The 25,771-nt window shown below is 33.9% G+C and overlaps 1 protein-coding gene and 1 long non-coding RNA gene across 2 annotated transcripts; both read left to right on the top strand.

Annotated features, from left to right (window-relative positions):
- Nucleotides 1-595: 595 nt before the first annotated feature.
- LOC104649147 (uncharacterized) lies at nt 596-3,672 on the top strand. Its single transcript, XM_010327874.3, has 4 exons — nt 596-899; nt 1,095-1,203; nt 1,746-1,808; nt 2,027-3,672. Exons 1-4 carry the CDS (start codon nt 679-681, stop codon nt 2,105-2,107), a joined length of 474 nt encoding a protein of 157 aa, XP_010326176.1. The 5' UTR covers nt 596-678; the 3' UTR covers nt 2,108-3,672.
- A 15,546-nt stretch (nt 3,673-19,218) lies between these two features.
- Nucleotides 19,219-23,913, top strand: LOC109121041 (uncharacterized). The gene is made up of 4 exons (XR_011211513.1): nt 19,219-19,563; nt 20,687-21,001; nt 22,234-22,533; nt 23,704-23,913. It is a non-coding gene; the product is annotated as an uncharacterized lncRNA (long non-coding RNA).
- Nucleotides 23,914-25,771: the final 1,858 nt, after the last annotated feature.

Raw genomic sequence — 25,771 nt, 5'->3', positions numbered from 1 at the left:
TGTAATGTCATACTCTATAGATACACTTTCTTGTACTTTAACAAAACTTTGAATCCATCTTGATAAGAAACCAATTGATCATAGTACTTTATAATTATCGATTATATTTAATATTTGTCTCAATTAAGCATTTGTTACGTTTGAATAAATAAGTAGATATAGTAATGGGGAACGATGAGACAGTTATCATGGGGGCGAGCGAGATAGGTTAAATCAATAAATTAAAACAAGTGAAAATTGCTAACATGCAAACCTTCAGTTATTACCTTTAACGACATTCATTCTTGGACAAATAAATTATATGTCATGTTTTATAACACAAGATTTCACGTGAGTATAGTTTATTTGTTTCATTTCTATAAACAAAGGTTACACGTTATGCTAAGCCTAAGCATCTAATGTTGAAAAATGTGATAAAATTGATCTTTGATTTTAACGTACTACACAACTGTTGCTTTTTTCTTTTTCCATACAGCTGTGTTGGTTGGGGTCATCAATTTTGGATCTTTTATTTTTTGTGTGACAAGTAGTTGTGTTCATATATATATATATATATATATATATATATATACTGTGATTTGATAGAACATTTGTCAGTAGTTTTAAGCCTTTCCCCTGCATCCACATTGTTGTCATCAAAATTCCACCAACTACATCTTTCCTTCTCCGCCGGTAACCATGCAAGCTATCCAATCTTCATCTCTCTGGCCATCTCCGGTCGACCCATTTCTCAAAACCATACCCCAATTCACCAATGTAAAGCCATTGAGACCCAAAAGAACCCCTTTTATCTCAGCTTCATCCACTACAGTTTCAGCCCCAACAAGGGAAAAAGACCCCAAAAAGCGTGTTGTTATAACTGGCATCAATCTGACTCCACCTCCACCTTCTATTATGAGGTTTGTTATGAAGATTCATCCTGTGGAAACTGTATTAGATATGACTACCAGATTTATGTCAATATACATTTCTACTTAAAAATAGTTATTTAGAAAGCCAGAATATTGTTCTTTACAAGATGTACTTTTCTGTGTGTCCAAATTACCTACATATTTCTCACAATTACTTCATTCTTTTTTTTCCTTCTCAATTAGTACTGCGGCCTTGGAAAGGTGTAAAAAGCGTATTGAACTTATTGCAAACACTCTACAGTTAGAAGGATTTTCGCGTATTGATGTGTTTGTTCATGCTGACACTGGCGAGGTATATTATTGCTGAGATTCTTTTCAATTGATTGAACAATAATGGAAGTGAATCTAATAATTAATAGTTAATAATATCATTAAGGAAATGTGTCTTTTCCAGCAAGTTGTAGTTCATGATGTGCCTCTTGAGATAATTGTTACACACTCATGTTAATTATACGAGTGCACAGAGATTTACCATGTGGTTTAGAAGGCTGTAGTACTCTACTAAAATTTTCAAAGTATTCATCGTTTTTATGGTCTATTTCTGTATACATGTAGAACCAATTAAGTTGATACAAGATAAATATAAGAGGTTGAATCACCTGTCGAAACTAGTCGTTTGCGGTTGAATTGGGGCCAAAGTATCATTTTAGAGGCAACATTTATTGTTGAGTTAATTCAGTAGTAGAACTTGAGGAGATCAGAACTTAATAAAAGGATTTCTGCAAACTGCAACACTAACATGCCATACAATTGCTAGAATTACTGTAAATCAGATAACTATTTGCAGATGTGTTATAAGATTTAATTGGGGGTATGGTTGTTTTGCGGTCACAGGTACTGATTATCAAAGTGAATACAGTTCCACGAATGACTCCTTCCACCGTTTTCATTCATCAGGTGATATATCTGCTTCTTCTTCAATGACCACATATATTTTCAATTTCTGACCAACTTTATGCTATTTGTAATTATCCGCAACAGGACTATATACAATGTCATAGATATATATATATATATATATATATATATATATATATATATATAAAAGGGGTTCAGTGAGCAATTTGAATAAGTGAAACTTCAACGATTGACATTATCGTGTTTGTTGTATTTAGGCACTTTCAGAGCAACCTCCCCTGTATCCGCAATATTTCTTCCGCACGTTGCTTGATCTGGCATCAGAGAGATCTATGTGAATATAATTATATGAGAAGATTTCAGGTTGTTCATTTCTCTCTTACTATCTGTTGTCCATCCATCATTTCCTTCCTATGTTGTATGTTAATTCAAGACTCTTTGTAAAAATGTTGCCGATTTTGTGATTGCACTAGCCATGTGTGTTTTCATTATATTATTTACTTGGTATGACATTGTTGTTGACAAAATATATTTATGTGAACAATTTAAAAGTAGCAGTAACTTAATTTTACAGTTTTTTTAATACATTAAAAAATGATTTATAGTTTAAGATTTTTTGTAGACAACAGATTTTAAAAGTCATAGGTTCGGCTTAAGTATATCAACAACCTCTGTACATTTTGAAATGAACCCGAGGAGAGGATAAAGTAATGAACTCGCACTATGTCTTCACAACAAAGCCTGACATACTGTTCAACCGTGAAGTTACTTCCATGCTGCTCCGTCGTTTTGATGTATTTAAACCATGGGTTACTGATTTTGTATCGTATTGCTGTTGAATTTTAGACTAAGCTATTTCTTACATTTCTGATCAAATTTCAGTATACTGTTGCTATGTGTCGAGCTAAATTTTGCTACACTTTTGGATATATTTGAGCCAATGGTTTGCCTATATATTTGGCTAAACTTTGCTGCACTTTTAAGTTAGCTAACTGCTGCGTTTTTTTCAAAATATTGCTGCTACGAATGATGCACTTTGGACAGAAGTTGAGGCTTAAGGATTGCTGCATTTTTGCTAAACTATTGGTTGCTAGAGATGCACTGCATGCATTCCTACATTATTTCTACAATGAAAAAATTGAATACTCTATGCATGGTATTACAGCCAATCTTGCTTGATCCCGAGAACCCCAACCATTTGCCATTACAGTCATGTTCCTCCACTTGTCCTGAACAACATCAATAAGTATGAATAGGAAAGCATGTTAACACCACATGCATAGATAGGAAACTAAAATTAAGACTAGACCTCACGACTATATCTGGTTCAAATAACTTCCGAACTTCCTATGCACTAAATATAATTATCTAATGAAAAAAATGATAGAAGGAACCCTACTTTGAGATCTACATTTGAACGCAAACACAATACTCCATTAAATTCTTCCCAACTTTAAAGGCAGATTCTTCTTCTGAAGTCCACTTTTGCTTAGGTGCAACCATCAAAAACTGAGGGAGGAAACTTCAGAACAACCTACTAAAAGGACCCATAAGAATGTATCAACAGACCATCTGAAGAAGATAAATTGCACCATATAAAAGACAGTTAATGGTTGTCATGCATATCGAAATCCAAATTAGCTTGAATAATCAACATGTAAATCGGCAACATTTTTACAAAGAGTCTTGAATTAACATACAACATAGGAAGGAAAATGATGGATGGACAACAGATAGTAAGAAAAAAATGAACAACCTGAAATCTTCTGATATAATTATATTCACATAGATCTCTCTGATGCCAGATCAAGCAACGTGCGGAAGAACTGTTGCGGATACAGGGGAGGTTGCTCTGAAAGTGCCAAAATACAACAAACACGATAATGTAAATCGTTGAAGTTTCACTTATTCGAATTGCTCACTGAACCCCTTTTATATATATATATATATATATATATATATATATATGACATTGTATATAGTCCTATTGCGGATAATTACAAATAGCATAAAGTTGGTCCAAAATTGAAAATATATGTGGTCATTGAAGAAGAAGTAGATATATCACCTGATGAATGAAAAAGGTGGAAGGAGTCATTCGTGGAACTGTATTCACTTTGATAATCAGTACTTATGACCGCAAAACAACCAACCCCCAATTAAATCTTATAACACATCTGCAAGTAGTTATCTGATTTACAGAAATTCTATCAATTGTATGGCATGTTAAGTGTTGCAGTTTGCAGAAATCCTTTTATTAAGTTCTGATCTCCTCAAGTTCTACTACTGAATTAACTCAACAATAAATATTGCCTCTAAAATGATACTTTGGCCCCAATTCCACCGCAAACGACCAGTTTCGACAGGTGATTCAACCTCTTATACTTATCTTGTATCAACTTAATTAGTTCTACTGGTATACAGAAATAGACCACAAAAACGATGAATACTTTGAAAATTTTAGTAGAGTACTACAGCCTTCTAAACAACATGGTAAATCTCTGTGCACTCGTATAATTAACATGAGTGTGTAACAATTATATCAAGAGGCACATCATGAACTGCATCTTGCTGGAAAAGACACATTTCCTTAATGATATTATTAACTATTAATTATTAGATTCACTTCCATTATTGTTCAATCAATTGAAAAGAATCTCAGCAATAACATACCTCGCCAGTGTCAGCATGAACAAACGCATCAATACGCGAAAATCCTTCTAATTGTAGAGTGTTTGCAATAAGTTCAATACGCTTTTTACACCTTTCCAAGGCCGCAGTACTAATTGAGAAGGAAAAAAAAGAAGGAAGTAATTGTGAGAAATATGTAGGTAATTTTGACACACAGAAAAGTACATCTTGTAAAGAACAATATTCTGGCTTTCTAAATAACTATTTTTAAGTAGAAATGTATATTGACATAAATCTTCTGGTAGTCATATCTAATACAGTTTCCACAGGATGAATCTTCATAACAAACCTCATAATAGAAGGTGGGGGTGGAGTCAGATTGATGCCAGTTATAACAACACGCTTTTTGGGGTCTTTTTCCCTTATTGGGCCGAAACTGTAGTGGATGAAGCTGAGATAAAAGGGGTTCTTTTGGGTCTCAATGGCTTTACATTGGTGAATTGGGGTATGGTTTTGAGAAATGGGTCGACCGGAGATGGCCGGAGAGATGAAAATTGGATAGCTTGCATGGTTACCGGCGGAGAAGGAAAGATGTAGTTGGTGGAATTTTGATGACAACAATGTGGATGCAGGGGAAAGGCTTAAAACTACTGACAAATGTTCTATCAAATCACAATATATATATATATATATATATATATATATATATATATATATATATATATATATATATAAACACAACTACTTGTCGCCCTACCAATATTTGAGTCAATTATCACCTTAATTTTGTGATAAACAGAAGCTTGTAATTTTTATTTACTCAGATCACCTGCGAAGCTTTTAATACTACAAACTAAATAAGCACATAGGAAAAAAAAAGGTAGAGTAGTAATTTGGACAAAGAAGCTACATGAACTTCACTGGTATCTTAAAAAATACATATACATGTAAATTAAGATGGTAATAAAAATACAGAGGTTAAGTAACTAGACATGAAAAGACAGTTCCTGGAACCCCACAACACAATGGTGTAGCTGAGAGAATGAATCGCACCATTGTTGAGAAGGTGAGAAGCATGCTCAGAATGGCTAAATTACCCAAGACATTCTGGGGTGAAGCAGCTCGGAAATCGTGTTACCTTATCAATCGTAGTCCATCAGTTCCGTTGGAGTTTGACATTCCGGAGAGAGTTTGGACCAGCAATGAGATGTCTTACTCGCACCTAAAGGTGTTCGGTTGTACCGAAGGAGCAAAGAACCAAGCTAGATGATAAATCAGTTCCTTGCATATTCATCGGATATGGAGATGAAGAGTTCAGGTACAGACTATGGGATCTTGTGAAGAAGAAGGTCATCAGAAGTAGAGATGTAATCTTTTGAGAAAGTGAAGTTGGAACTCCTAATGATCTATCCAAGAAGGCCAAGAAAAAGAATGGTATAGTCCCTAATCTTGTTACCATTCCTTCTTCTTCTAACCATCCCATAAGTGCAGAAAGTATGATTGATGAAGGTGCTGAGCATGAAGAGCAACCTGATGAGATTGTTGAGCAAGGGGAGCAACTTGGTGATAGTACCGAGCAAATGGAGTACCCAGAAGAAGAACAATATCAACCTCTGAGGAGATCAGAAAGACAAAGGGTAGAATCAACCAAATACCCTTCCTCAGAGTATGTCCTAATCAATGACGAAGGTGAGCTAGAAAGTCTTAAGGAGGTGTTGTCTCACCCAGAAAAGAGCCAATGGATGAAAGACATACACGAAGAGATGGGATCTCTACAGAAAAATGACACATACCAACTAGTTGAACTTCCAAAAGGAAAAAGATCACTTAAGTGCAAGTGGGTCTTTAAACTCAAGAAAGATGGAAATGGCAAGTTGGTGAGGTACAAAGCTCGATTGGTTGTAAAAGGCTTTGAACAAAATAAAAGTATTGATTTTGATGAAATTTTTTCACCTGTTGTCAAAATGACTTCTATTCGAACTATTTTGAGCATAACAGCTAGTCTAGATCTTGAAGTGGAGCAATTGGACGTGAAAACTACATTTCTTCACGGAGATTTGGAAGAAGAGATTTATATGGAGCAATCAGAGGGATTTGAAGTATCTGGAAATAAACAAATGGTGTGCAATTGAATAAGAGTCTTTATGGGTTGAAACAGGCCCCAAGACAATGGTACAAAAAGTTTGACTCTTTCATGAAAAGTCAAACGTACACAAAGACCTATTCTGATCCATGTGTATACTTCAAAAGATTTTCTGACAACAATTTTATTATTTTGTTGTTATATGTGGATGACATGTTAATTGTAGGACAAGACAAAGAACTAATTGCAAAGTTGAAGAAAGATTTGTCCAAGTCATTTGACATGAAAGACTTGGGCCCAGCACAACAAATTCTAGGGATGAAGATTGTTCGAGAACGAACAAAAAGAAAGTTGTGGCTATCTCAAGAGAAGTACATTGAACGTGTAATAGAACGCTTCAACATGAGGAGTGCTAAACCTGTTAGAACGCCTCTTGCGAGTCATCTGAAGTTGAGCAAACAGATGTGTCCTACAACAAAAAAGGAGAAAGAGGGAATGGCTAAAGTTCTTTATTCTTCAGCAGTGGGGAGTTTGATGTATGTGATGGTGTGTATAAGACCTGATATTGCTCATGCAGTTGGTGTTGTTAGCAGATTCCTTGAAAATCCTGGAAAAGAACACTGGGAGGCAGTTAAGTGGATACTCAGGAATCTAAGAGGTACCACAAGAGATTGCTTGTGTTTTAAAGGTTCTGATCCAATCTTGAAGGGCTATACTGATGCTGATATGGAAGGTGACCTTGATAATAGAAAATCCACTACTGGATATTTGTTTACATTATCAGGGGGAGCTATATCATGGCAGTCAAAGTTGCAGAAGTGTGTCGCACTCTCTACAACTGAGGCAAAATATATTGTAGCTACTGAAGCTGGCAAAGAGACGGTATGGCTGAAACAATTTCTTCAAGAACTTGGATTGCATCAGAAGGAGTATGTCGTCTATGGTGACAGTCATAGTGCAATAGACTTGAGCAGGAACACCATGTACCATGCAAGGACGAAGAATATTGACATGAGATATCACTGGATTCATGAAAAGATAGACGACGGATCTATGCAGGTCATGAACATCCCTACTAGTGAAAAACCTTCAGATATGCTGACCAAGGTGGTATCAAGGGACAAGTTTGAGCTATGCAAAGAACTTGTCGGCATGCACTCAAGCTAGAAACCTAGAGCTACCTCCTTTAGGTGAATGGGTATGGAGGGGGAGATTTGTGGAGTCCATACCCATTGTAGATAAACATAAGGAAAGTTAAAATATAGAAATGGTTGAATTTTGTTTGTTGATTATTGTAAAAGTCTACAAATGCTGCAACAAAATTCAAAGCTCATCATTTCTTTTTCAACTAAAATCTTAGCAAGATTTCTACATAAGTGAAAAGGTTGAAATCTTGTGTTTCTTCTGATGTCACTGGTGACATCATTAGGAGTAGATTTTCCAATAAATAGAGAGCTCTTGCTCATTTCAAAATGCACCAAAAAGAATTACAAAGGAGAGAAAAGAAGAGTGAGGCATCACAAGGAAAATAATCTATGAGGAAAAATATAGAGTGTGGGCGATATTGTAGTGAAGTGGAAAATTCAAAAGAGTGTTATCGCTTTTGAATGTATAGTTCTCTTTGGAGTTTTTTACTCAGACATACAAGTGTAAAATCCTTACTATAGTGATATTCGTTGCTCCTCTCGGGTCCTGGTTTTTCCGTTATTTAGGAGGGTTTCCATGTAAAATCTTGGTGTCATTATTTCTCTTTTATTTTCGTTGAGTAACCGCATTGTTGTGTTCCGCATTTATTGCCTTTATTACCGCAAATATTATTTCTGTTACGGATTTATTCCCAACAAAAACAACCTACTAAAATAAAAATAAAAGAGAAAATCTAAATTTAAAAAATAACAAATTAGGCGTATAAACAAATTGCAAAGTACAAGTACCAGTTAAAAATAAAACTCCACAATTATATTTAAATCTTTATTTTTCACCTCCCATGTAATACTGAATTTTTAAAAAGTTTAATTATTGAACTTTTCTCACAGTAAATTAGAGTTGTCTTTTGCGGAAGAAGACATCATTCAGACAGAATGTTCTTCAACCAGATAGCTTGAGTAGCACTCGCAATTGCTGTCACAAATTCCGCTTATGCAGTTGATAATGTAACGACTGTTTATTTCTTGGAACACCATGAAATACCCCCTGAACTAAACATGAAAATATAAACAGATGTACTTTTCCTTTCATCTTTATCTTCAGCATGATCACTATCTGTGAAGCCGATTAAATATGATTCTACTCATTTCTTGCACAAAATGTTAAATCAACAGTACCTTGCAAATACTTGAGAATTCTTTTAGCATCCAGGAAGTGAGATTCTCTTGGACATTTCATGTACCTGCTTATGAGATTTAAAGAGTACATTATATCGTCTATTGGTTGTTAAATACATCAAACTTTCCACAAATTGCTTGTAGAAAATGTTGTCTATCCACTTTCCTGCAGAATCCTTTTGAAGATTCATTCTTGTCTCCGTTGGTGTAGTGACAGAGTTGCAGTTTGTCATACCAAATCTCCTTAAAATTTTCTGGACATTTTTCTTTTGTGAAATAAAAATTCTACCAGAATACGGCTTCATCAATTCCAGAAAGTAGTGCATCAAGCCAAGATTTGACATTTCAAACTCAATCATCATCAATTGCTTAAATTTTTTAATCAATAGATGATCATTCCCCGTATAAATTAAATCATCTACATAAAAGGACAATTAAAAAGCTTTCCATCTTCAACTTTAGTATAAAGTGTATGCTCATAAGGGCATTTTTTAAACCTGCCTTATTAAAATAAGCATCAATTTGACTATACCATGCTCATGGAGTTTGTTTTAGGCTACATAACTTTTTTTCTATTTGCAAACATTATTTTCTCTACCATACTCATTGTAAAAAGGTGATTGATCGACATATACTTACTCTTGCAATTCTTCATGTATGAAGGCCGATTTTACGTCCAATTGATAAATATGCCATTTGTTTCGGGCTGCCAATGCCACCACCGACCTGCTGGTATTGAATTTGACTACTAGAGCAAAGACTACTTTGTAATCCACACCATACTCTTTCTTATATCACTTTGCTACTAAGCGCGCCTTGTACTTATCAACTTCACCATTCTCATTGAGTTTACTTTTGGTAAATCAGTAAGCTCATAAGTGTTATTTTTTCAATTGCTGAAATCACAGCATCCATTGCTTCCTCCAGTTTTTACTGGGTAACACTTTCAAAATTTATGGGGTCACAATATACGAAAAGTGCAAAATGAGCAATCATCTCATCATTGATATTAACACTGGTTACCTATTAATCTTTCATCCATGTAGGTCTTTTTTAAACTTGAGTGACAACTTGCTCTGTTTCAATAGGTTCTTGTGCAGGTGGAAAATCTTCAATCGTTGGAGCAATATTTGCTGGAGCTATTTCTTCAGATTTATCATCGCATAGAATTTGATTAGATAAATTTTCAACCCAGTTCCATGTATTGCCTTCATGGAGAACAATTATCTCTACTAGTCACAATCCTTTTGTCAAAGGATTGAAACACTTGTATGCTTTCGATGCCTTGCTAACACCAAGAAAGACACACTTAACATCTTTATCATTAATCTTCTTTCATTTTACATCTGGGACATGTACATAGTAAATGCATCCAAAAATTCTGAAGTGATCTACAACTGGTCTCCTTTCACTACAAGCCTGTTGTGGTGTCACATATCGAAGAGAAAAAGTAGGACTTCTATTAACGATGTTGATGCTCCAATTTACTCCTTCTGTCCAAAGTACCTTTGAAACTCTTCCTCGACCAGCAAGCTTCGAACCATGTCAAGAATGATTTTGTTCTTTCTCTTCGATACACCATTTGCTGAGGTGTATATGTTGTTGTGAGATTTTTTCGAATGCCACAAGTCTCACAAAAGTATTTAAATTCTTTAGAAAAATATTCTCCTCCACGATCCGTTTGGAGATTTTAATGGTCTTCCCTGTCTCATTCTCCATATGAGTTTTGAAATTTTAAAATACATGAAAAGTCTCTGATTTTTTTGCTAAAAATATACCCAAGTATTTTGGGAATAATCATCAATAATGTAATAAAATACTTTTTTTCTCCTTTAGAGATTGGTGTTATAGGCACACAAATGTCTGAGTGAACCAACTCCAACATCTCTTTTGCTCGCCATGACTTCCATTTCGGAAATTGAAACTGTGTTGTTTGTGAACAACATATTCTTCACAGACTTAGAAGGAAGAACAATTTTAGAAAGGCCCAGCACCATATTGTTCTTCTGAATGATCTTTAAACCACTAAAATTGAGATGACCATACTGAAAATGCCACAACCATGAAGGGTCATTCACTTTCGCCATAAAACAAGATTGAACATTTTCAACATTCAAAGTGAACAACCTATTAAGATTCATTTCCATAGTAGCGATAACTCCTCTGGAAGGATCATAAATCTCACAAGAATTGTTCCTAAGGGTGATGACATATCCTTTTTCTAACAATAAATCAACACTCAATAGATTATTTTTCAAAGAAGTAACATAATATTAGATATGGTTTTCACACACCCATTCTTGATTCTAAATTTGATATTACCCTTTCTTATTACATTCACAGTGTAAAGAAGACTTACTTCCAGTCATGTGATTACTACAACAAGTATCCACATACCAAACAACTTTCTCCCCATGCCAATTTTCATCGTGGACAACCATTAACAAGGGTTATCCTTCATTGTTCTTAGCAAAATTTTACTTTTCAGCTTTCTCACTAGGCAACATAGTACGACATTCGGAACGATAATGACCAAATTTATGGGAGCGATAACATTCTATCTTAGATTTGTCAAAATCTTTTCCTCTGCCTTTGTCATATTCATCATTATTGACTCTAAAATTCTTGTAGTGTTTCTTGCCACCATCCCTATTTCCTCAATCTCATCTCCCTCTTCATCTACCCCCACCTCTTCCTCTAGAATGAGAAGAAATAAAAGTAGCAGACTTCAAGCCTCGCACCTCAAAAGTTGAACTTCGGTTCATCCTTTTCTCATGTACCAAAAAGGAGCTTTGAAATTCGTCAAGTGACAAAGCATCTATGTCTTTTGACTCCTCAATCGAGCATACAACATAATCATATTTCAATGACAAGGAAAGCTGTATCTTTTCAACAATTGTGACTTCATCATTTTCTCGCCATGAAATTGCATCTTCTTGCTTATCTCCATGGTTCTGGTGCAATAACTAGTGACAGTTTCATCCTTCTTAATCTGCATAATTTCGAAATCCCTCGTCAAGGCTTGAAGTTATGCTCGCTTCACTCTTATAGTACCTTGATACTTCTTTTTCAGGGAGTTCCATATAACTTTGTGAGTTTCTTTGAAAAGAGTAGTTTTTAAGAATGGATGCTCAATAACCTGAAAGAGATAATCTTTTGCTTTCAAATCTTTCAGTTTTCTTGCTCCGAACTCTACCTTATGTGCATTTGTCAAAACATTGCCTTCCGCTGGAACACCATTGTCGTCTTCCACAATCGGCCAATACTCCTTTGACCTTAGAAAATTTTCCATCAACATACTCCGATGGTAATAATGACCATCAAAATGAGGAATGGTTGCTTGCACAAAGTTACTCTCTGAAGTCATGGAAAAAGTAAAATTTTTGGGTGAAATCTACCTCACAATTTTTCTGTTTGTTTGTTTATTTTTCTTCAGGATCTAACCTGCGCTGATATCACTAATAAAATATGACAAGTGGGACAATGAATAAAGATGGCAGGAAAACTCAACAGAAGAAAACAAAAAACTGCATAACACTCTTATTTCAATAGCAACATGATAAGTCTATTATATAGACTTTTACTGATATTTTCTTGCTAAGAACTAAACTTACAAACCCACTACTATTAGGACTCCCAGCAAACTTTGTTATCTTAAGTGCAAAATACGACTACTTCCTAATACTAGGAGTTAAACAATTCAATTAAATAAAAGACCAACAAACATGAAATAAATAGTTCCTAAATAAAATGACACTTCAAACAAAATATGTATCCTGCATTAAAAACAAAAAAGACCAAATCAACAATACAAAAGAAAAATCAAAATAAATTATTTTTTATACCACATACACTACAAAAAAAACACCTAAATCGTAGGGGTTTCAAAGCGGAGGTTAGCTACAACTCCCACATATTACATTAAATAATGGGGGTTTGATAGCTGATGGAAAATAAAAATAAATAGCGTGATTTAAAACCCATAGAGAAAAATTTAAGTAGATACCGGGAGCTTAAACACCTGCTATTTCAAAATACATTTTTTATTTCATAACACAAGGTATATATTTTTTATTTATGAAATACACAAAACACAAAATAAACACAACTTCAGGAAACTTTCAAATTATATCTCACTGTCACACTTCTCTGACTGCCGATAGAGCACTTCTCCGATGTCCACAGAGGTACTTCTCCGTCGTCTCCATCGCACTCCTCCATCGTCTCCTCGCAAGTCTATAAACTTCATCTACTCATGAGATTCAAAATGAGATAGGTGTTGTAAGGTAATGTTTTCCACTTATAACCTCATTGAATAATGAACCGACTTTATATTTTTGGATTTTCTCATTTGAATCTTCATAAATTGTACAAATTATTGCTTGTATTTACTATGTAAGTTTGTTTTTTTGCTGTTTGTATAGATGCATGGAGGTAAAATTAGGTTAATACTGTTGTATTAGTCTTGGAGGAAAAATTCAAAATATTAAATTTGAACATGTATTTTGTGGTAGAATTAGGTTTATTTTGTTATTATTTTAGGCGATTCTACAGATTCTTCGAGGCATTTTGTGTTTACAGATTCTTAGCCCCAATTGTGTTGCTCAACAGATGCCTTGTTTCTTTATAAAATTTTTCTTCTCTATCAATCCTTGTTTATGCATAAGGTGTATATAGTTCTCTTTGTTTAGCTGCTACATATGCCCTCGATTTCACTTATCTCTGTATACTTGTATTTGTATATTATATTCATATAGGTCTATAGTCCACATGTTATAATAGGTCTTTATAGGAAGTCCTTTAGTCCTTTGGTCCACATATATTTTGTGGTAGAAGATTTTTACAGGAAGTATTGTAGTCCACATGTTCACATCTTCTACATTTCGCGGTATCATCTCTTAGTTTGCAACAGTCTGTTCTCTCTTGTTTGCTAGCTCCCGTTGTGGTGGATATTTTTTCCTTTGAAAATATATTACTTTTTCATGTAATGAGTTTGTTTATTTTTGTAAATTCAAACCTTAATATTTGAGTGGAAGTAGAAATTTTACAAAGTTATTTGAGGAAGTCGAGTGTGTGATAGTTTTCATAGGAATTATTTATCATGTTTTATTATATAAGTTGTCCACTTATTCTATTCTACAAGACACACTGATTCGACGATTCTCGTGTTAAAAACAAGAATGCTTGTAATTCTTCATATACTTAGCTTGTCGAAGGGTAACTAGAAAATGTTCTGCCATAAAAGAGTCATGAAGATTGTGTATATTGGACATACTCTAATAGCCCGCGTATCATCATGAGTATAACATTTTAGCTATATATATCACCTTGTGCACTAATTCACCATTCACTTCTCTGGCTAAATGTAACAGAATTCTTTTGTTTGAAACCATGGATATATTTTCGTTTATCATGTAACTTCGATTTGATCTAAGATTTAATTAGTTCTTAATTGGTCTTAAAGTTGACATATGATAAACTTGAATTAGACTTTGTGATATTAGTACTATCTGTATTTTTGTTTTCATCACATAATGTTTGTATGTTCATCAACAATTTGGATAAGACTCCTAAATACTTACTATGATATGACAAATTACTCTGTTTCCCTAACCGGGGTTATATCCGAGACAGAGGAACTAACTAATTAAACTGGAGAGTAAGAGGATTCAGGAACATATTTTACCATTTTTTGATGAATACTGACTTGAGTGACATGATTTGTAGTGATCTGGCTAGTTCATAACTTGAGTTTTCATTGATATATTCATAACTTAAGTTAGTTGTTCTATATAAGCAAATGTTGTGACATCATGACTGTTGTTTAGATATTCCTTTTGCATAATCTTGTAGAAAATATTTCTTTTGTTTAATTTATCAGGTTTGACCCCCCTTTCAATATTTTCTTTATCTTGAACAGGAGCTGAAACTGGAGAGCTTCTAGATCTTGTTTGTTTAAGGATAAAGAAAACTGAGGTACTCTGACCTCCTTTTGACATTTGTTGGTACTATTTCATGATAGCTTGATGAACTTCTTGGTATCAAGTTTGTTTGTTGATGCTGATGCTGATCTTTCTCAATCTCAGCTATCTGTTTTATTTTACTTACAAAATAAATCAATGAGTTTCTGCCAAATAAGTTAGTACATACACAAATTGATTGAATATCGATTACAAGACTGTAAATAATTCAGGTGCGCTTACTACAGTAGTACTAAATAGTGAAAAAATAGACATTTTCTCTCAGATTGTTGTTCTGTAAATGCACATTCACTTCTTGTGTTCATTATGTTACAATTTTGGAATGAAAATAGAAATCATTATGACCATTTCTGCATATACTCCATGTCTGCATTAGCTGGTACATAAAATTGTTATCTAACCTTATAATTTTCTCATGAAAATCTTACAGGTGATACAGTCTGTTAATCTTGTTTTTTTGATGGACAAATCATGGATTAGAATGCCAAGGACCACAAAGGAATATCTGGTTGGTTTGAATCATTTTTTGGAATTTGCTTTTAAAAATGGAGCTATAGAAGATAGAATAAAATGCTCGTGTCCTCAATGTTGTTTTGGAAAATGGCATACTAGAGAGGTAGTATTTAATCATTTTTTTTGCAATCCATTTCCTCAAAATTATGTCATTTGGGTTATGCATGGGGAAACAAGTGCGTGGCAAAATTCTGAAAGTAGAGAGTTTACTCAGGATACACTGCCTCCAAAAATTTATGTAGAATTATTGATTCATGAAGCATTTCATGGCTTTAGTCAAGATATCTTTCATGTATGTCCGTCGCAAATAGTGGAAGAAGAAGAGATATTAAAGGATATACCCACATCATATGACAAAGACTTTTTTGAGTTGCTCAAAGATGGCAGGAAAGAATTGTATGAAGGATCTAAGTACTCAAAATTAGAGTTTTTACTAAAGTTATATCACATAAAGTGTTTGTCTAGTCTAAGTGACAAAGGAATGACTATGATATTGGATGTACTCAGGGATGCCCTTGAATTTGCAAAGATCCCTGATTCATGTTATGAGGCTAAGAAAACTATCAACAAGTTATATCTTGATTATGTTAAAATTGATGCTTGTCCAAATGATTGCATGTTGTATTGGGAAGATGATTTTAATGAGGAAACATGCAAGCATTGTCATACTTCGAGATGGAAGCTTGATGAGAAGAATACAAAGTAAAGTGGTTGCTAGGGGTAAGAAGAAAAAAAAGAGACCTGCAAAAAATTTGTGTTACTTCCCGTTAAAGCCAAGACGACAAAGATTGTTCATGTGCTCTAATATGGCAGAACATATGAGGTGGCATACGGAAGGTGGTAACAAAGATGGAATCTTAAGTCATCCTAGAGATGGTGAGGCATGGAAGAGATTTGATACAACTTATCTTGAATTTGCATTTGAATCTCGAAATGTTCGATTAAGGTAAGCTAGTGATGGTTTCAATCCCTTTGGAGCGATGAGTACTAATAATAGAATTTGGCCTATAATTTTGGTTCCATATAACCTACCACCTTGGTTGTGCATGAAACAACCAAATTCTATTCTATCTATGATCATTCCAGGTCCACGAATTATGGGAAAAAACATAGATGTATACTTACAACCACTTATTAAGGAGTTGAATGAGTTATGGAGTGAAGGTGTAGAGACTTTTGATTCATCAAAGAATGAAATGTTTAGAATGTGGGCAGCACTTATGTGGACAATTAGTGATTTTCCGGGACTCGGTATCTTATCTGGTTGGAAAACATATATTGGTTTTGCATGTCCATCTTGTAATTTTGACATGAAACCTTGTCGACTTATTCATAGTGGAAAGTGGTGCTCTGTTGGTCATCGTCTATTTTTGGCAAGAAATAATAAATTCAAATTAATGAGGAATCATTTTGATGGAACTGTAGAAGAAAGAACCCCCCCCCCCCCCAAAAAAAAACTTATCTGGATCTGATAATTTGCAACAAGTGACAAATATTAATGTTACATTTGGAATACAAGGAAATTTGAACGATAAAAGAAAAATAAAAAGAAAAAAATAGACAAAGCAGTGCGGGTGAAGGTTCAACTAAACAGTGGAAGAAAAAAAGCATATTCTTCAATTATCCTTATTGGGAATCCAACTTTTTGCGTCATAATTTAGATGTTAAACATATTTTAAAAAATTTGACAATATTATTCACACTCTGTTAAATGATAGAGAAAAGTCGAAGGATCACATAAAAGCTCGAAAAGATCTACAAGATATGGTTATAAGGGAAGACCTTTGGGCAGATGAGAATGGTCATTTTCAGCTTGGTGCATTTACAATTCCAAAAGATAAGTGATACGCTCAAACTTACTTCTCAAATAAGAAGTAAAGAGGTCGTGTCAAGTAAATAACCCAACTAGTGAGGTTGGGATCGTTCCCACGAGGAAAATAGTCTAGACTTAACTTCAACCTGTTATTACTATTGTTTGGTCAATGACTTCCTTGGAAAGTAAAAACATAAAAAGGGTGTTTCTATTTCTAAATGAGTGAAAATAAATAACGAACTTGAAAGAGACACTTAACAGCTTTGACAGTTGGATTTTAATCAATTAGTCAAAGTAACTAGGGTTTACGTGTTCCCCACAGGTTCATAACTTGATAATTCTAACTATAACAATTCTTTTCTAGTATCTTGCATGCAAAGTGATAAGTTATGTATTTCTAAATCCTTGGTCCGGCATCAAGAAAATCTCACTCCGCACCTTGGTCCGGCTACGTGTGTTGCTATCCTAACCCTTATCCTTACCTCATATTAAGCATCGTATTCGATATTTGACTAAGTTATTACCTCGTACCAATCAATACTAGCCTATTAGATAGTATACACAAAATCTATGTTAATAATTCTTTTCCTATTATCTACCTCCTTGGTACGGCAAGTAGCATTAAGGCGAGTTCTAACGTTGGTCATCCGTTAAAAAGACTTCTAAGCGAAAGAATTATTAATACATGCAAGACACTATTCTAGAATTGTTATTTTAGTTAGGTTTTACCTCATTATTTGCCTATGGTTCCCACAACCCTAGTTATGGAGTTTAGTTACCCATAGTCATAATTACAATATTCAAATATATTTTATAAGAATTCATGTACTTATTTCAATGAGAAAGAGTAAAATCCTAAAGTTTGCTTGATTAATTACCAAATATCACCAACAATCACTTGCAAGAATCTCAAAGTAATCAAGAATCTCACAAAAATCTAATGATAATCAAAAGTCTAACAATATGGTGTCTAACAATACGGCTTCTAACAATACGGTGTCTAACAATACGACGTCTAACCTCAAAAACGAGATTTTTTGAACTATTTATAGAAAATAAAAACCTAATTAAACAAGGATTCTATTTGCTGGAAATCTGTCAAAACGCGGCTGGGTCGACGGACCTCGCGACAGATCGTCGTGGTCACGACGGACCGTCATGTACTCTGTCGTCCCATACTTGTGCAATTTCTTCTGCTGCTCTCTTCATTACCCTCGACGGCAAGTATCACGGATCGTCACAGACACGACGGTTTGTCAAGGGTCTTCGTTCCAAAACACTTAAACTCCTGGAATCTGGGTACTGGATTCACTTCTATGAACTTCATGACGAACCTGCAGGACAGACCGTCATAGCCACGACGGACCGTCACAAGCTTCGTAATCCCACACTTGGTCAGACTTCCCCATCTTCCTTCAGCAGCTTCACTACGCTACCACCTACGGACTGTCACAAGCACGACGGACTGTCATAAGCTCCGTAGGTGGTCTCTTCTGTATTTCTTCGCTCAAAATCTCCGCATTCCGCTTTGGACATATTTCCTGCTTAACAAAGAGACACTTATATAAAAATTAGCACAAAAAAGGCTTTTGGACACACTAAACTTAAGGAAAAAGTATTAATTATACCGTGAAACCACGGTATATCAATAAGAAAGCGACCTTCCTTACAACTTTAAAGAATATCTTAATGCCCGATGATTATTCGAGTAATATATCTCGTTGTATACATCTAGAATCAAAGAGTATCTTTGGATTTAAAAGTCATCATTGTCACATCATTATGGAACAATTACTGCCGATAGCAACTCGCAATGTGCTTCCAAATCAAGTTATAGCAATTTTGTGGAGTTCTGTGTATTTTTTAGACAGATTTGTCTGAAAAACGTGAGCCTCATGTACTTAGAAAAACTACAAAAATGGATTGTTATCACTCTTTGCCACCTAGAGATGTTGTTCCTTCCATCCTTTTTTACTATAATGGTTCATTTAACTGTCCATTTAGTGGACGGAGTAAAACAAGGTGGTCCACTACATTATCTATGAATGAATTTTGTTCAAAGGTAAAATATGTTATTCTTAAAAACTTTTGTCACAAAGTAAATGCTTGTACTAATACTATGTAATTTTAATGGTAGATTGTTAGGTCATTTCAAGTCCCTTATAGGGAACAAATCACAGGCAGAAGGATGTATAGCTGAAGGTCAAAAAATTAAAGAAAATCTAAATCTTTCTTCTCGTTATTTTGAGGATATCGAATCGAGGGTAAATAGGCCTAAACGAGTAAATGATGAAACAAATCATAATGAGGTTCCTGAAAGGTCATCTATGTTTCCTTGACAAGGTGAATTTGTCGGAGGCTTCATAACATTTCCTTTGACTCATTTGGAGAAAACTCAAGCTCATCGATATGTATTACTTAATTGCGCTTCAGCAAAGCCATTTATTGAGTAAGTAATTTAAATAAGCTTGATCTACTAAAAAACATTAATAAAATGGTTGTTCATTGATTTTCTTTGTAGCGAATTTAGGCAACACATTAAAAGGAGTTCAAGAGGCAGAAAACCTTCGGTAACATAGGTAGAAAAGAGAACTAATAGAGAGTTTTCTGATTGGTTTCCTAACCGGGTGAGTGATTGAAATTAGATGATAGTTTTGCATAGGATTTCTAATTCAATATAGAATATATGACGAAAATAGTTTTCTTATTTAGATAATGAATCCAGATATAGAAGACACAATCTCTGATGATATAAAGTTTTTAGCACAAGTTCCAGCGCCATATGCATAAAGATTCACTGCTTATAACATTAATGGGTTCAAATTTTGAACTTTGTCTAGAGAACAAGGATTGAAACTCAAAATAGTAGAGTTTTTCTTATGTCTGACACTTCTTGCGTTGCATCTAGTGCTGATAGAAATTTAAGACAAGCAGATTTGCCATATTATGGGAAGTTGGAAGATATTATTGAGCTTAACTATTATGGAAAGTTCAAGGTTGTGCTTTTCAAATGCAAGTGGGCTGACACTACTCGAGATAGAGGGTTTAAAAGAGATGTTTGGAACTTTAATTGTGTCAATTTTTCTAAATTGATTCACACCGTTGATAGTCAGTATGATGATCCTTATATTGAAGCAGCACAAGCAAATATGGTTTACTATGTTAATGATGAAACAGATAAAGAATGGAGTGTAGCTATACATTTACAACCAAGAGATGTATTTGACATGGGACAAGTTGATGAAGAAGGGAAATTTGAGAATGAGCCCTACCAACAACAAGAATTTGAAAAAAAAATCGATCTTGATTATGAAATGTCCAAATCTCAACAGAGGAGCATATGTCTGAACACACATAGCATGCTTTTTAGTTTTGGTGTAAAGGAAAAACTATTTGTATATGCTAATCACATCACTCTTTTATTAAGATTTGAACTTTTCATGTGTGTGTGGATCTGGATAAAAATTTCTTATGAAAATCTGCAGTCTTATAACTGGATGAACCAGTAATCTTTACAAGTATTGCAATTACAATAAGAGTTTCTGATTTATCTTATCTTTGGTTTATTGTAGAAATGGCAAAGACCAAGCGCTGGCAGAACTTGCAATTCTCAGTTCAAACACAACCTACATTGTCAGCTCATCCCAACGCTTAACCAACCACGTCACAGTTGATTTCATCAGTACAGGCGAAAAGATAGATGACTTCCTCAGTTCAGGGTACATCACAGCCGGTTCCGTCAACTCAGGCTGCATCACAGTCTATTTCCTCAAATCAGGTTGTATCACATTCGACTTCATCAAGTCAAGCCGAATCACAATCAAAATTATTTAGGAAGTGTGTTGTTGGACGTGAGTCTATGGAGTATTGGATCATAGAAGCAATAGGTAAACTTTACACTTCTGCTTTCTTTTTCATATTTTTTTATTTTTCTTCTCCATTTGTAATGTTTTAATTCTTCTAGTTAGAGGGGCTTGTCCTATTTATCTTTTGACATAATACAATCTGCAAATACATAATTTAACAACCAAGCACTTGTCCTATTTTTCTTTTGACCATTTTTCCCCTCATTTTTCATCTTCTTTTCTACCTACTCCCTTCATTTCAATCACAAAATGAAAAAAAATACAAGTTTCTTGGTTTCCCCTCAATGTCTTGATGATCAAAAGTTATTATTGTTGCAGTTGAAGGGCAACTTCCAATATGATTCTACTTTGTCAAATAAATTTTGCATGATGGTGCAATTGGAATGGGGTTACATGTGACCTCTCTGGTTATATTATTTGACCCCTCCATTTTGCCACCTTTTTGTGTATTTCCAATAAAGAATACATCACAAATAAAGAATAATAAAAGGCAACAACCCACTATGGAACAATATAGGGAAACAATTAAAAACAGAAACAAGTACTACAACCCACTCTAGAACATGATTGGCTGGCAAATTGAACATGTTTTCATTTCATATCATTTTCACTATTCCAGATTCAGAAGGAAACAAAAAAAACTCAAAGTAAAAGTCAAAGAAGTGCTAAATTATCTGGAGAAGATCGTATTGTGGTCAATTTTGACTACCTGAATTGTCCATTTGGAGAAGCACAACCCCTTCTTTCTGGTTTTTCTAAAATTTTAGTTGCTGATTCGTCCTTATTTCCAATGCACTTAGAAAAATGGCCAAATATTCCTATGTCATACTTCGATAGCGTCTTTGATCAAATCATAGTGGTATAAACTCTATATTCTGAATGCTATACTTATATTCTTTTCTTGAATCTTTATATTTAAATTTAATAGGTAAGCTAAATAGTGTTCATTATTAAAGCCTCGATTTTTTTTCGCGACAACCAACTTAGCTGCTCGACGATATGTTTATAATTGTATTTCAAAGAAGTGGAGTGCAAATAAGTTGGACATATGAAATTGTTCAGTGATCCACTTAAAAGCAAAACTCAGATTATGGATAATGTTCCACGTGGAATTCCAAGAGATCAGTGGACCCTTTTTGTTAATTATCGTTATAAAAAAGAAACACATGTATATATATTTAATTGTTTCAAGTAGTATGCGTAGTCATATAATTACTTTTTAATGATTGAATTTTGTGTATCTTTTTTGTAAGGAAATGTGCAACAGAACTGATGAAAGTCGAAAGAAACAAATCATTCCACACACAGGTGGATCCAAAGCTAACTCTAGAAGAAGGGTTGAAATGGTTAAATATTTTAGTTCTTTTCATTTTATTTAATTATCAAGATAACTTATTTTTTAATTATTTTTAATTAGTTATGTTATTCTAAGTTGATTGTTTTACTTATATATGGTTGAGACCGGTCAAATGCCTGCACAAGCAGAACTTTATCTTGCTACTCATAAGAATGTAGATGGAGCATATGTTTATGAAGCGGCAAAAGTTATCAGTGTAAGTTAGTTAAGGGAGGAAATAATAGCACTCCAGTTCCTTGGTTTTGTCAAGTCTGTTCCTATTCTATTAACAAGTTAAGTCAAGCAGTTTATGTTTAGTCTCTTATTTATTTTAAACCTGAGATTCTTTGTTAATGTTTTCGTCATTGCTATTGTCCAAATCAATTTGATGGTGCCTTGTTTAGTATAGTGTGCAGTCATTTTGAAGTGGTTTAAAATCCTTGCTTGAGTAAATGATTTAAAATTATGTCTCACTACTTATCTCTCACTTGGATTGAATATATGCATGTACTTAACTTAAAATGTGAATGCCTAACCCAGGAAAATGTATTTTATGAATGCTAAACTCAGGAGTAAAGGAATTCCTAACTCAGGAATATGTGATTGAACTTTGATTATAATTAGGTAATTCATCTTTGTTCTCAATTACTTTTTAGAATTTTGATAAAGTGTTCTGTGTGTGTACTACACTCGGAAAAAATTCAGCAAACTTTGTGTCAAAGCACTGTAAAAGAGTCTATAATAGAGCCTGATGATGCAATTGGCAAAGTTCTAGGAAAAGAGCACTCTGGAAGGCTAAGGTGCTTGGTATTAGGAGTTGTTCCCACTAGAGTTTTTAAACAAGCAAGACCTCAATTCTGCGGTATGAATGCTTCGAGTGTTTCATGTCCATCTGATTGCCAAGAGAACTATAATAAATTGTTGAATTCTCACATTCAAATGATGGCTGCTTTCAAGTCATATATGATAATGAAAGAAGGGGCATTATCAGAACAATTTGTGGGGTTATTTTCTCCTACTACAACAATGGTACATATAATGTTTACATTATCTCTTCTTGAATGACCTTATTTATATATCAGATATGTTCGTTTAGTTGCAGCCATATTCTGAATCCACTATCTTTTCTAGTGACATATCTACTGAGATTAGCTTCTTTATTTTTGGCAAAGTTTTATGGGCAAGGCAGTACTCATGGTCCAGAACATATTTTTACATGTTAGTATTGACCTATTTGTTAATGAGTGGCATTGGTATTTACTTTCATAGTAGTGAATTTAGTATTGTTGTTCACATGCTTAGTGTTAGCTTGCATTATTTCATATTTTATTGGAGTAAAAGTATTGAGTTTGGATGAAGTCACTTACATGTGTATTTTCCTTTGCAGCCAGGTGATGTTAGTGATAGTAATCGTAGTGAACCCCGCTGAAGTTTCATGAAAAGTTGTAGATCCTTTATTGAGTTTGGATGCTAGTGATCTAAAGTTAAAGCAATTTTTTGTAGTGATTTGAAGTTCAAGCAAGTTTTTGTAGTGATTGAAAGTTTCTTGTAATAATATGGTTGAAGTGAATAATATGTTCCAATTAAGTTTGTAGAACTAATAGTACACTTTATGACATGTTTTTGTGGTGAATTATTGTGTTATTTCATGTACTTATATTCCCTTTTAGGTTTGTCTATGTTAATTAATTAGTTATTAATATTTAAATTTAAATATTTAATTTCCAGCAAAATTTTAGAAAAAGATACATTTCATAAATAGCAGGGGTTAAAACTCTTGTTAGTTTTAATGTATAATTCATGAATCATGGGGTTTTTGACTCCCAAAGTATATAAATTGTTGAGGTTCTGAATCCTAGAATTTGTGCAGTTATCAATTTGTGGGTTCAAAACCCCCGTTAGTAAACCCCCTCTACTGGTACCGGGGGTTGGGAAAAAATCCTGCGACATAATTGTGGCACACCTAATTGTCGGAGTTTTTGCAACTACCCTATAACTAAGTTGTTGTGGTTACTGACCTTCGAAATATGTAATTTTAACCCCCAGATTTTAAGTGTTTTTTTTGTAGTGATATAAGTTTCATATAAAAAAATAGAAGAAAATGTTTTTTGAGAAAAGTAAAAATGAGATTATGTAGAATGATATTTTTTCATCCATTGATACTTAAGCATGAAAAAAAGGAGGTCCCTTGGGCTTCTATCATTGAAGGTGAAGGGGTGTGTTAATTGGAAATTACTTATTATTTTAACTTAGCAGTAACTTAATTTTTATAATGACTTTAAAGATTATTAATGATAAGTTTAAATAAAATAAACAGAGAGATGACAGAGAAAAGGAAAAAAATCATCAAAAAAAATATCATTCCTAATCTATGAAGTGTGTCATATTAGTGGGCTTATGTTCCTACTTTATATTAAGGGTAAACAACACACATCCCACTAGTTTAGGAGCTAATTATCTATTTTTCATGAGTTAGCAATATTACCAATCCTACCACAACTTGCACTTGGATACATGTATATAGTGTGTATGTATCTCAGTCATATAATTCAATGTATCTAAATAAGGAATGTAACTGAAAAGTATAAATTAAGGTGGAAATCATGCGTATAACAACTTTGTATCTACAACTCCTAAAAGAGTAGATTTTTTTTTTATATCTGATATGTCCATTATGTGTTTCTGAGCTATTATTTTATGAATATAATGTGTCTTCTATGTATATGACATATACATAATAATTAGATGTATCTAATATGCTCATTTTGTGTATTTAAAATGTTGTTCTATGAATTTAATATAGTTTTTTGTTTGTATTTGATATGTAAATTAATGTACCTAATGATTAGATATACCTTATTTGTTCATGATTTTGTATATTTTGAATTGTTTTTTAAAGTATTGATAATACCAAAAGAATATCTACTTTTAGAGGTGATGAAACGACTCCCTTCTTTGGCTTCCTCGACGATGCAGTTGCTTCAATCTTGTCTTATATGGGGACTACTAATGGTACACCGAAGAGTGGGGTCAGGGTGATGTCAATGGGTGTGTAACACCCAGGAAATATTTTAAGCTAAAATTTGAACTCTTCTTCATAGCGAGTGAGATTTTATCAATGAATTAAAATTTCTTGTGTTAAGTTCCATAGATATATCACCTTCAGTTATAAAAGAACTACATTGGAAATAATAAAAATCAAAAATTTGGAGAGTTAAGTTAAGTACGAGTTTTGGGTCAACTTAAAACATTCATAACTCGTTGCACAGGATGAGTTAGGTGCGGTACAAGATACCTTAGGAAATATCTTTGAATTATATTTCCAACGTCACTGAGTTTTCTAAGTTCCGAGTTAGGATGAGTGAGATATGACCTTTTGAAGTTAGATTGCTCAGTTAAAGAAAGCTAGCCAAAAAAGTAAGGGGTATTTTGGTCTTTTCCTTACCCAATAAGAT

This window comes from Solanum lycopersicum, chromosome 9, assembly GCF_036512215.1.
Source record: "Solanum lycopersicum chromosome 9, SLM_r2.1".
Taxonomy (NCBI): domain Eukaryota; kingdom Viridiplantae; phylum Streptophyta; class Magnoliopsida; order Solanales; family Solanaceae; genus Solanum; species Solanum lycopersicum.
The sequence above is the reverse complement of the archived record's forward strand: the minus strand, read 5'-3'. Positions and strand labels throughout refer to the sequence as shown.